General features: G+C 41.3%; 1 protein-coding gene across 1 annotated transcript in view; it reads right to left on the bottom strand.

Moving 5' to 3' along the window:
- IQGAP2 (IQ motif containing GTPase activating protein 2) overlaps positions 1–12,926 on the bottom strand; it is a 274,080-nt gene that overhangs the window by 59,501 nt on the left and 201,653 nt on the right. Inside the window, exons 14-17 of the mRNA XM_045796437.2 lie at positions 12,268–12,358; positions 6,798–6,965; positions 3,881–4,023; positions 1,825–1,995 (exon numbers count right to left, since the gene is read on the bottom strand). Of these exons, the coding sequence (XP_045652393.1) occupies positions 1,825–1,995; positions 3,881–4,023; positions 6,798–6,965; positions 12,268–12,358 (573 nt within the window). The remainder of the gene's footprint in view (positions 1–1,824; positions 1,996–3,880; positions 4,024–6,797; positions 6,966–12,267; positions 12,359–12,926) is intronic.

Below are 12,926 nucleotides of genomic sequence, written 5' to 3' on the forward strand. Positions count from 1 at the left end.
GAGTCACCTTGGGTACCTTCTGATATATTCTATAAGTACTCGAGACAGAGGACTGGGTAATGACGCCATAAATTCTCTGTACCACTATTCAGTTCTTTGGGAGGAGACCCAAGCATGGTGGAGCTGGGGTGTGGCTGGCCTCAGCCTGGGAGCCTTCTCTCTAAATTTGTTAAGACTACTGTGTCTGGGACTGATTCAGTCACCTAGGAAGGTTGAGCTCTTTTATGGAGGGGAAGTCCTCACATTTCAGATCATCCCCTAATTCAAGGTGAATCGGCCACAATGACAAAAAAATGAGAGTAGCATAATACCCTTTGGGTCATGGTCTTCTGGTTTTGTGGGTCAGCAAGTTTATGCTGAATACGTTTTCATCTCCAGTCTATAGCTTGCCTTTATACCTCCTGCCCTCATTAGAAAACCCCCAGAAGAGTAGGAAAAAAAAAAAAGGAAGTATGGGCGACTTCACAGTTCTATGGCTTCTTCTCCAATATTACTGATTCTGCTGAGATGGAGGAAAAAAGGCTCCAGATCATTGCTTCTGCCGTTCTGCCAAGCCCTCTCATGACTTCGGCCCTGGGTCCCAGTATCAGATGGATTTTATACCAGTATGCTCCACAGAATGTCCTCCAAATACAACACTGCACCATGCGCTGAGACTGGACAGCGTAGCGTTGGTCCAAATTGTGTCTTAAATTCTGTGTAAAATTAGAGCTTTAGCATCAGTGTAGAGGATTCTATCTTCAGGCCTTTTTTTTTTTTTTCACTTCCTGTGTGTTTTGCCTACCATTTGTTTAAAGAAGAAATAAAGTGGAAAACTTACGGGTTCAGCTAAGAAAAATTCTTCGTCAGGCTTATGGGAGAACTTTCTTCTAAAAATTAATCAGGTTAAAATTAGACATCTTAAGCTCTGAGCAAATTCAAATATTTGAGCACCTATCATACACAAGACCCAAGAATATAAAAATTTTAAAAACTTATTTTCTGCCCTGGATGATATTAAAGTTAGGTGAAGAAAGCAGATAAGTACACCAATGATCACAAAAGACGAATCTTCAACTTAAAAGCTTCCATTTGGGGAAATTTCTCAGTTATTGGCCAATGCAAAAGCCCATCAAATGCTGTCCATCAATAACAGTATCACTTTGGATGCACACACGAGAAAGACACACAGCCCTTTGGAAGCCAGCATGGTGGTTGGTAGAGCGTGGTAGCGAAATACAGAGGAGAAACATCTAAATTTGGCCAGTTCCTCTCCTGGCAACCAGAAAGTTCAGAGTAGTCATGCAAGCTTAAGAACAACTCAAAACCAACCAGTCAGGAAAGGAGGACTTCTCCTGCAGGCCTAAATGAAGAGTATGTAAGGGAGAAGATATTCTTGGAGAGGCTAAATCCATTTCATTAGCTCTTCTACTCTTTCAGTCTAGAAGAATATAGAAACAGGTGTCACTCAATATCCACTGGCCACTGAAAAACCAATTCATAAAGCACCTGGTTAAAAGTAGATGACACAAGGAGATCCAGCTTTTTAGAGAAACAGGATTTCAACTCTGATCTGAGAAGTCCCTCTGGCTCCAACTAGGTTGGTGGCAGGCAGACCTTTGCCAGTCTGCAGTGGCCCTTGATGGTCTCCAAAGGTGAAAGATCATTCAACGTCCTTCTCATCTCTGAGCCTTAATAAAGCAGATTTGGGGGCAATGATTAAGGGAAAAATCTGCAGTCAGATTTGTTAGTTAGAATGCTGGTAGTTGACTGTCACACTACCAGATGGAACGTCTTCAGGGGACAGGACAGTTTGCCGTAACTAGTGGTAGGTGGTTCACATACCTGTATTTTGACCACAGGCTTTTCTTGTTCATACAAATATGATTTCCTAGCTTCGTACTCTTTCCTAAGAAGGGATCCTGCACTTGTGGCTTGAAGGCGAAGGAGCAAATCATCAGACGCAGACCACATCTTCTCGCGAACATAATCTGTTGTGACTTTCTCAACAATGTCCTGGCAAGAGATATTTCTTATGGTTACACTTCACACATCAGGTGAAAGGAGCATAGAGAATAGCTTCTGGAGATTATATCTCTGAGAAAATGATATGCATAACTCTTTGTGGCCTGGTTTAAAAACAGATTTGACCAGAGCCAAGGGATGAACTGGCTGAGCTTCCTTCTAGCGACATGCTTTTGGAATCCTCTGAACTTGGTGCTGAGGTGCTCTGAGAATTTGGTTGAGCGATCTCAGGATCTGGAGGCGGAGATGCCGGCAAGGACCAGGTGTGAGGCCTGAGCTCCCGGAGTGTAAACGGGACAAGGATGATCACAGTGTAAATGCGTCACCTCCTCCCTCCCCAGGCTGCCAAGGAAAAGACTGCAGTGGCCATGAAGCCTTCTGGCTCCTCTGCCCCCTTTCTTGTCCAGGCCAGCGTAAGCAGACCTCTGCAATGAGCCCGGAGCCGCTCAAAATAAACTTAGGGGAAAATAAAAGACTTGGGGCAGAAGGAAAGGGGGTGGGAGAGGAGAGACAGGCGACCATGGCCAGACAGGGGAAACCCTGTCTGAATGAGAATGAATGAGGAAAAAGGAGAAGGGGGACTGTGAAAAGTCTTTATGCGGATTACGAACTGGGTTTGCTTTTTATGTTCTTCGAGAGATGTGAGCCAAGACTGGACTCGCTTCTGTGGCCGATGCCTCTCATCCAGTGTGACTGGAATCAATGGTGCTTAATTTAAAAAAGTAAAACTGACATCACAGAAAATGTTTAAAAGCCTTTAAAAGAAGACATATTTATTGTCATGAAATCAGTACTTTTAGATTGTCTGGAAGAATTTTTTTTTTTTTTAAACAGTGTAGACCTTCCACTTTTTAAGAATCCTAACAGAAAGATGCTCAGTTTCACAAAGTTACTCCTAAGGCATCTTTGGACCCCACTGGAGCAATTGTTGGCTTCGAATGTTAACCCTTTGATGCTGCTCTTCACAGTGCGATACCTCTTTTCAACTATAGCATCTGGTTTTTACCTATTGTCCACAGTTTCATTTTTCTACAAAGTAGCACTGACAATGCACTGCCACCATTGTATTTTCTTGTAAACTGTGGCAATGTTGAGTATTTGAAGTGAGTGAATTAACTATCTTCTTCACTGTCTTCTTGTCATTCGGGATTTCTGGTGGCACTGTCAGCCCCAGGCCACAGATTTGTCTGAGTTTTAGCAAATATCATACTGGTGATTCACTCCACAAAGTTGCTATCCTGCAGTATCTTTGATGCTGGTGACTTCTAACAATTTTATAAGACTTATGTTTGTGTGTTTTTTCTTTTCTTTTTTTTTGTTCCAAAATGGAACTAAACTATTATTAGTATTTTCTCTTTAAACATACTACAGTGCATGGATCAAACAGCAATTTTCACATCTTGTGGGGTTCAACTTTGGTCTCAAGTCCAAAGCAATCTTGTGAAGATCTTTTCGAGAGTATTTCCCCCACAGAAAGCATTACTGACTTTTTTAAAGGACATACATATCTCTGTGACAGGTTGTGAGGGGGAAAAAAATAAGACTTATCTAAATACTGACCATCAAGAAATTATTACTAATTGAGTTTTGTGTCAAGGCAAACCTGAAGATTGATTTTTTAGGATAATGTACCATTCCAAACAAACTACAAAAGCTTTCTTCCCCTTGCTCTGTCTGATGGTCGTATGCCAATATGGAAATCATTGTAAAAGTTAGCAGCCATGCAGCTGTGTCCAACAGCATTCATGAAGACTTTACTCTGTGTCCAGGCTTTGATAAGTCAGTTATTTCCTCTCGTCACTTTCATGATTCAAAAATAGAAAAGAATCACACTTATTTTTTCATAGCACAGATTCATTAAACACGAACCTCCTACCTCAATTTCTTTTGCCATGAGCCACGATTCTTTAGGCAAGTATGGTTCAGGTGTGACCCAGGAACTCTCTTTTGAATCGATGTTGTAGTAGTACTCATATTTATCCTGCAGGCTGAGTTTGAGCCATGAACCTTCAGTAGACACTAAAGAAAGAAGTTTGTTACATTCTAGAGAGAAACACTGAACCCTTCAACATCAATGTAGTTGCTCCAATACGTAAAATAATCTAATGAACAATTTTTACCAAGCATTCAGATGGCCTAAGTTAAAATAATGAGAATCACTAAAATGGAGTGAATTCTATGTATTCAATGGCAGCTCTCAACTCAGCCAAATCAAGAGGAGGACAGAGAAATGTCTAACGCTAGGGCTCTGGACCTTAAACTTCTCAAGAGGACGAGAGGAGTCATAAATGGCCAACAAGAAGGAAATCAAACAAACAATATATGTCCCTGGTAGATGTGAACAGCACGACAAACGGACAGAGGAGACCAATGAGCAAGAATCTTCCTTGCTTAGGAAGTCTTTCAGCGACTTCTCTGAGAAGGAGTGACTTGGAAGGACTGTGATCCATTATTTAGGGAAAGCCAATGATCTGCATTAAACCAAAGCAGAAGTGACTCATCTTTGCAGACAACTTTATCCAAAGTAAAAACACTAAGGTCACTAAGTAGGAAGAAGGAAGATGTCCTGTTTTGACTCACCTTGTTCTACACAACCACACAAAATTAGAAAAAAAAAATTGCAGAAAGGGCTTAATTTGGGGGGAAGGATGTACTAGAAAAAAAAATCCCTGGCACTCATGGCTTAATTAGTTAAGAAGAGTATCTCCTCCTCATGAATCCCTGGGCTTTATTTCCTATTTAGAAATCTTTTTATTTTGTTGAATGGCCATGATTCCTGTCCCAGACCAGTGAGCTGAAAACAACAAAAATACACATAAAAATGATCTGACCTAGATCAACCTAAGCCCACCGCTATCAAGTGAGCCTTAGACTAAATGTCTTTATAGGGTAATCTAAGTTCAAGTGAATTTCCTTACAGAATATTTAAATGGATTCACATAACTTAACAGGGGTAACTTCAAGGCCCCTGAATGTGTGTTGATTCTTTATTTGGTTCTCAGTGCTCCTCAACTGTTCTGTTTGTCACTGCCCAGGAAAAGAGATGTATCTCTTTTCAAATGGGCAGCCGGACAGCTGTTATCTGTGCAGAAATGCTGGCCTACTAGAGCATACACTGTACAGTCAAATTAGTATGATCACAAGTAATCATTATGGATCTGAGGTAACTCCTAGGTTTCTGAATTGGGAATCTGGGGATATATGACTACATGCACCAGAACATGGCACAAAGGAAGAGCAGTAGGCAAGGGTTGCAGAGAGAAGATAAATTAAGCTTAGGCCAAGGCGGACTTGAAACTGAACTTAACTCCTGCAGTAATACTGTTGTACAATTCTTTCTCCATGAAGGATGGGGTTGGGGACACTATGCTGACTCTGGATGAAGAGATGTGAAGGGAACAGAGAGGGGCTCAAGGGTGATCAGATGCCAAGTAAGAAAGAATGGCCAACAGCCCTCCTCACGCTTCACTAACGGGCAATTTGCTGAATTGAAGGGTGCAATCTCTGAGTTGGAAATACATCAGACTGACTTAGAAGTACATAGGCTACCATGGGAAAGACCTCCAGTTGAACTAAAAAAAAAGAAACTTTCCTCCAATTCTACTTCTCAGGCCATACACTGTCATAGTAGCTTTCTAAAGAAGAGAAGTCCATGACCTATGATGTGGTGCAAATAAACACCAGCCTGTGAGTCAGGAGACCCCTGGATCCTTGACAGGACACGAGGGTCTCAGTAACAATGTACTGAAGGAACGGTGTACTGACTATCAAGAATTAACCTCTTTAGGGGCGCCTGGGTGGCACAGCAGTTAAGCGTCTGCCTTCGGCTCAGGGCGTGATCCCGGCATTGTGGGATCGAGCCCTACATCAGGCTCTTCCGCTATGAGCCTGCTTCTTCCTCTCCTACTCCCCCTGCTTGTGTTCCCTCTCTCGCTGGCTGTCTCTATCTCTGTCGAATAAATAAATAAAATCTTTAGAAAAAAAAAAAGAATTAACCTCTTTGGGTTTGTCATAGTCTCCCTCTGACCACAATCACATGAATGTGCATTAAATCCGAAAACTGAGTGTAAAAGGCTCATGATCTCAAAGATACTTTCCAGAGCTAACACGTCATGGTCTGCCATTGGACTGAACAGGCATACATACTTGCCGAGGTTACTGATCTACTCCCTTGGAGACTAGTTCACTCTACTTTATTCCAATATTCAAAATTACTCTTTACTCCTACTTAAGACTGTGCAATCACGTACTTGTTTCAAAAAGGATAAAGAGAAATATGTGTGTAAAAATCAGTTTGTATCACTAGAGAAATGGATCAACATGGAAACCCTAAAGCAGAATCTCCTTAAATACTGTATTTTCTCAAGTTTATAACACCCATGCACAGCCACCAAGTTAATTTGAGCTATTCAAAAAACCAAAAAGCTATGTCTAAAAAATTTTCTTTTTCAAGACAAAAAAATATTTTATTTTTTTCTAAAAGATTTCATGTATTTATTTGAGAGAGAGAGAGAGAGAGAGCTCAAGCTGGGGGAGAGGCAGAGGGAGAGGGAGAAGCAGATTCTCCGCTGAGCAGGGAGATTGATGCAGGATTTGATCCCAGGATCCCTGAGATCATGACCTGAGCCAAAGGCAGACGCTTAATCAACTGAGCCACCCAGGAGCCCAAGACAAAAAAATATTTTGGAAATGTTCATTTGAAAGCAGTATTTGTCTTAAAATTAATGTAATACCACAGACAGCATCATATTCAAAATGAAATTTAGCTGGTGTTAAATGTCTAAAAAGCTTACCACTTTTAGATTTGTGCTCTTTTGCCTTTGCAAGGGCATCACAGTACCTGTCAGCACACTCAGGTATTATGTCATTTGTGTTAGACACAGAAGACTTCAAAACAGACAAAATATCACTTGGCTTTTCTTTCTCCAAACACTGATTAACATCGATGACCAGTGTAACCCCTGCATAATGAAAAAAAAAAACTTCTGTTAGTGGTTATCTTCTACTTACCCTAGAGGTGTGCAAAGATATAATTAAACCTTTCAGGAATGCATTGGCATTACAGCTTGTTACCCTTTCAGAGATTGCAACACATATACCCAAGAATCACCAGCTCACCTGCCAGGTTAGGTTTAAGAAGAACAAGGTCCCACCAGAGGACAGTTTATTAAAAATCATGGTATGTCCAGGTTACTCTCGTGTGGTGTGAAGGCACCAGGTCCTACTCACTGTGGTGATCGCTAGGTGGGGTAAACGCATACCAACAGTAGATATGCAGTCCTTGCGTAGGTCATCAATCAGTATTTTAGAACTAATTTTAGAACTAATCTTATGAAGACATTTATTTATTTTAGAAGAAGTAAAAATCCTGATATTCTCTTGTACACTTCACAAGATTTGTCATTAACAACCTAAACAAATGTTCCAGAAAGGCAACAGGTATAGCTGGTGGACATATTCAATCAACTTAATTCTGAAGCCAATTTAGACCTAGAAAACATCTTATCCCATTTAAAATTTCTGCCTCTCCCCACACTGAACTCTTCATTGTCTAAACAAAGTTAACATGGTGAATTCTTTATTATTCACTTTAGTTCCAGCTAAGACTATTCTGGTCCAATCAATGAAAGTACTGTTTTCACAAACCATAAAGGCACTGAATTAGAAATCTAGAATGAAACATGAAAGACTATGGACTATGAGAAACAAACTGAGGGCCTCAGAGGGGAGGGGGGTGGGGGAATGGGATAGACTGGTGATGGGTAGTAAGGAGGGCACGTATTGCATGGTGCACTGGGTGTTATACGCAACTAATGAATCATCGAGCCTTACATCGAAAACCGGGGATGTACTGTATGGTGACTAACATAATATAATAAAAAATCATTTAATAAAAAAAAATAAAAAAAAATAAAAAAAATAAAAAAAAAAAAAGAAATCTAGACCAAAAAAATGGAAGGAACCAGGTTAAAATACTTTGTGGACAAAAAAAGTTTTTGATAAAAAGGCAAGAGATGGATATTCTTTCTTTTTTTTTAAAACACACACATGTCAAACTCTACCATACAAATGCTTAATGGTATATTGATGTCATCAAATTATGTTCACACATCCATGAAAGTACGAAAGCTGAAGGGTCAAGAAAAATGGAGTTTGACTTTCAACCGCCTGGAATCAAGGTTATGCAAATCTGGAAGAGCACATTTAGAATCAAGAACTGTAGCAAACTTCAACTGCGGCAGAACAAATGGGATAGCAGTATGCCCTTGTGCTTATAGGAGTTAATAGGAACAGACCAACAGTTCCCCTTTCCTCTTCTCCAGGAAAGCTTTCCAGGATGGGAGAAATGTGGTCCTGGTGTTTGAGAGGTCTGTGGTCTCAGAGAAGCAGAAGGAAAAAGTAAATGACAAAGAATCCTCACATGAATTACATCTGACAACTTCATCTAACCCAGGAAAACGGTGTATTCCTTAAAAGATGGGTATAATAAAGGCACACACTTCTTGGATCTAGAAATGTGCTTTATCATCGAGTACTGACAAATAGGGGGCCCACAGTTTCATTTTCTAGGGAACTGAAGCCTACTCCTCCTCTTAAAAGAACCATTTTCCATGAAAATCTAAAGCCCTGGAGAAAACCCTAAGAGAACAGTGTCTCTTCCTGCTCATCATTTTATCCACAGTCCCTAGTACACTATAGGCGCTTAATGTTTGCTGAGGGCTGCCAAAAGAGTCCTTCCTGTCACTCTACCGTGCTATAATACCCTGAGTGATATGTTCACATACAACGGAGGTGTTTGGGCTTCTCTGTTCCTGCACTAAAATGGCCTTAAACTCCTCTGCTTTTTCGTTTTCTCTTCCTGTCCTGCCAGTTCTCTTCTTGCTGCTGTATGCTCGCACAGAGCAGCCAACATCTCACTGCCTGGTAATTCGTGTATTCTGATGTGCTCTGAGCTGGGAAGAGACGCAACCAAACTTGTTAGCATTATGCCTAAGATACGCACACACAGGCTCCAGGTATCTGTTCGAGGGGGCCCCAGTGAGTAGAGGACACCAGGTCCAGGGGCCAGGCTTTGAGACATCTATTCTGATTGCTTTTTTGCTTCATCTGTGGATGTGGTTTAGTTCCAGTAATGGAAGATGTCAGAGGGATGATCTACACAAAGTCAGGTATGTTTGTGGTAGGGGACAAATTAAGAAACCTCCCCTAAATCTCCTAGGAGACCTGAAAGAACTGTTTGTGTTACATCTTAAGCCATATACTGGCAGTCTTTATCTAAGGCATGTATCCTCTCTGAAATAATCCCTAGCAGGCCAAAAAATTGGTTCTTGGGGAGAAGGGGCAAAAATACCGTTTTGTGTATAAAGCATAGCCTACATATGGTACATAAACAGATACACAATATATCTGTGGTATTAAAATTTCATGGTGGGAAGTAGTTAGGGCAAGGCTATCTAAAAAGATTCCTCAGGGTACAATAATGGGAGAAGGTTGGGAAATACTGCTCTCAGGAGTCAAAAGTAGAGACAGACCTACTTTCAGAAAGCAAGACCTCCAGTGGACATGAACACGGACCCAAACGTAGGAGACTTGAGTTACTCTGCCCTTTTAAGTCTTGCCTGTGGTCGCATACAGGGCAACACTTTTTCTTTTATCAGATTGTCTGGGAGTGGGTTTGAGGCTTACGACACGTGAGAAGAATCTGTTTCAAGTCAATCAAGTTAAGTTAATCCAAGTCAAGTCAAGTTAATCAAGTCAAGTTAATCAAAAAGATTAAAATCCTTTTTGGCAAACTGGAAAAATCTCATCTCAATGTCGGAATACGGAACGTTTTACTTCAGAACATCTTTTTGGTGTTACATATCATAGACGATACTAGGCCAAGCCTTCCAGGCACAGGACAGAGATGCAAGACAGGATTTTAAATGTGCACCTTTGGACTACACGGTCAACATACTTGAAAAAGCCTCTGCATTTCAGAGTCAGTAGAACCATGAGCCTCAATAGAAAAAACAGAACCAACTTCACATTTTCAGGCCACATGTAGGAGGAACATGAATAAAATGAATGAAATGACTTCTGAATTGGTTTGGTTTCTAAGCGAAAGAGTGTAACCCTTTCAGGCTGTTTGAGTGCCTATTCTACAAATCTCATTTCTTAAAAGTATTTCTTCGAACTATGGCTTCCTTCAGTTTTATATTTAAATTTAAATCTCTTATGGACACACCTCAAATTTACTTTATTTTTCCTTAAGGATTAGAGTGCTAGGTCAGAAAGACTTCAAAGACCCTAAGGGTATAAAAGTTCAGGTCGGAGAAGGGCACATATTTTTTTCCAGGCTAAGGAAATAAAAACCAGATGTTCCCCAGGGATGTTTCCAAAGTTTAAAAGCACATCTTTGGGGGCAAGACTAAGCCATCTCAACAGTATTCTATGACCTGATACAACAGGATACACCCTAACTGTGTCATGAATGGACAGGTTAATGAACCACACTTCCAGGAATCTTCATTTAGGTAAGTTATTTGTATATGCAGAGTGTTAGTAAATCATTCTTGAAGCTGCTTTAGGACACCATGTGATTTTTCATACTATTCCTCTATGAATAAAAAGGCTTAGAATAAAATTAAAAGCTTAATCATTTGAGCCAATGAAGGGATTCGGCCAGTTGCTGAGTATGTCTATTCCGCTTAGACATTCTAGCCCTGCGGAAGTAATCGTGGCTGGTTTGAGGACTCACTGGGAGAGAGAATGAACTAAAACCCCACCAATCACCTGTGAGCCCCTGTTCTGACTGGTGGACCACAGGGACATTTTGAGTTTCCTAGAATTAGGGTCAGTTCAGAGACAGTGTCCTGTAATCCCTGAACAGTCTGAGTGTGTCCTTTCCCCTTGGCACAGCCGCCACAGTCAAAGATCGTAGACCTCCTTAGGGGAAGCTCGGAGGAAAGATGAACTGTATAAAATTTTGATAGTGTAGCAGTCTGTTCTCAAGAGGACCTGGTCTCTCCTTCATTCAGGGGGTTCTTGGTCTGTAAATGGCTTAAGTATGGGAATCGATGTAGGGGCCATGGCTGTCTGCTCTTGTTATTCAAGTTACACTCCTATTCATTTGACCTAGAACTCCTCTCCCACTTGTACAAATCAAGTATGAATTTAGGAGACAGTCTGTTTCATTTCTAGGAACACCATAGTCAATCAGCCAAGTCCATTGGTCTCTGTGAGTCATTATTCTTTTTCTTTTAATGTTTGTTTATTATATTATGTTAGTCACCATACAGTACATCCCTGGTTTCTGATGTAAAGTTCGATGATTCATTAGTTGCATATAACACCCAGTGCACCATGCAATACATGCCCTCCTTACTACCCATCACCGGCCTATCCCATTCCCCCACCCCCTCCCCTCTGAAGCCCTCAGTTTGTTTCTCAGAGTCCATAGTCTCTCATGCTTCATTCCCCCTTCTGATTACCCCCCCTTTCTTTATCCCTTTCTTCCCCTACCAATCTTCCTAGTTCTTATGCTCCACAGATGAGAGAAATCATATCATAATTGTCTTTCTCTGCTTGTGTGAGTCATTATTCTGATGACGGCTTTGACTCTGCTGTCCATTACAGTAAGCACACCCCCTTGCCTTTGGTGATAAAGTGCTGCCACCTGGCCTCTGGGGCCTGCTACAGATTTTGGACTTGAGAGTCTCTCCGAAACTGCATGACCCAATTCCTTAAAATAAATCTCCCTCTTTCTCTATATATGTGTGTAAGTAGATACTACATGCTTTCCAGAGAAAAAACTATTTATCTACACATGCACACAGATACAGGACTATATATGCAGCTCTGTTCCCCCCGCCCCGCCCCGGCCCAGAGAAAAATATATATGTAGTTAGTTTTGTTTCCCTGGAAAATCATGACTAATACAATGGAAGGCACGGGAGGGAGGAAAGGTATTTACTAAGCAGATTGGGCTCGTTTCCTAAGGATCGAGATATAAAAAGGGCTTGATCACACTACACATTTGAGAGCTTAGAAACCATTTTTTGCTTTCTGGATTTTGCTCAGCATTAGTACCTAACCGTTGAAAACAGTGCCACCACCAAGGAATCTTATTTTTGTACATACATTCAACAAATGAAATTGCTAAGGATCCAAATCTTTTCAGATATTAAAACTACATAATTTAAAAAATTATTTAAATAAAAAATAATTCAGTGGCTTAACCAGCAGGGTACATGGGGCCAGCAAAAGGAGATGAGGGCTTACATTGTTTTGCTTTGTCCTTGTCCATGTTGGCCTCGTTGACCGCATGCTGTATCTCGTCCAGCCAAAGAACTTTGGAAACACTCTCAGGGTCCTGGGAATATTGTCATAGAATACAAGAAAGAACAGTGAATGATGATGAAGCAGAATCAATAACTGCTTTGCAAGAGCTCATTTTTATAGTTTCTACAAACTCTTATTCAGCACCTACCAAGCACTGTCATACACTGTACAAACTATTAATGCAATAACCCCCAAATCCAACCTCTTCTCCCTTCTCTGCTGTCACCCCTTCAGTCCAGCCTACCATCATCTCCCCCCCCCCCCCAGGGAGCATTGGCCTATTTGTCTCTGTTGCTTCCAAGACCGCCTTCTACCACAGTGGTCCCCTACAGAGAAGCACATGATCTCTTTGAAATGGACATCTCACTGGAGGATCCCTCTGCTTAAACTCCTCCACAAGTTCTCCCCCCCCCGCCCCCCCGCACATAGGAGAAAACAAACTTCCTTCCCAGGGACCGTGGGGATCTAACAATGCAGTCCTGCTGATCCCTCTGGCTTCTCTCACACTCCTCTATCACCTGTCCCAGACCTGCACCCCAGTCTCCTTCAGATCCCAGCATTCTACCCCAGCTGTGTGGTTGTTGACTCTTTCTGACCAC

Source organism: Ursus americanus, chromosome 5, assembly GCF_024610735.1.
Source record: "Ursus americanus isolate L20-20 chromosome 5, mUrsAme1.1.p, whole genome shotgun sequence".
Lineage (NCBI taxonomy): Eukaryota > Metazoa > Chordata > Mammalia > Carnivora > Ursidae > Ursus > Ursus americanus.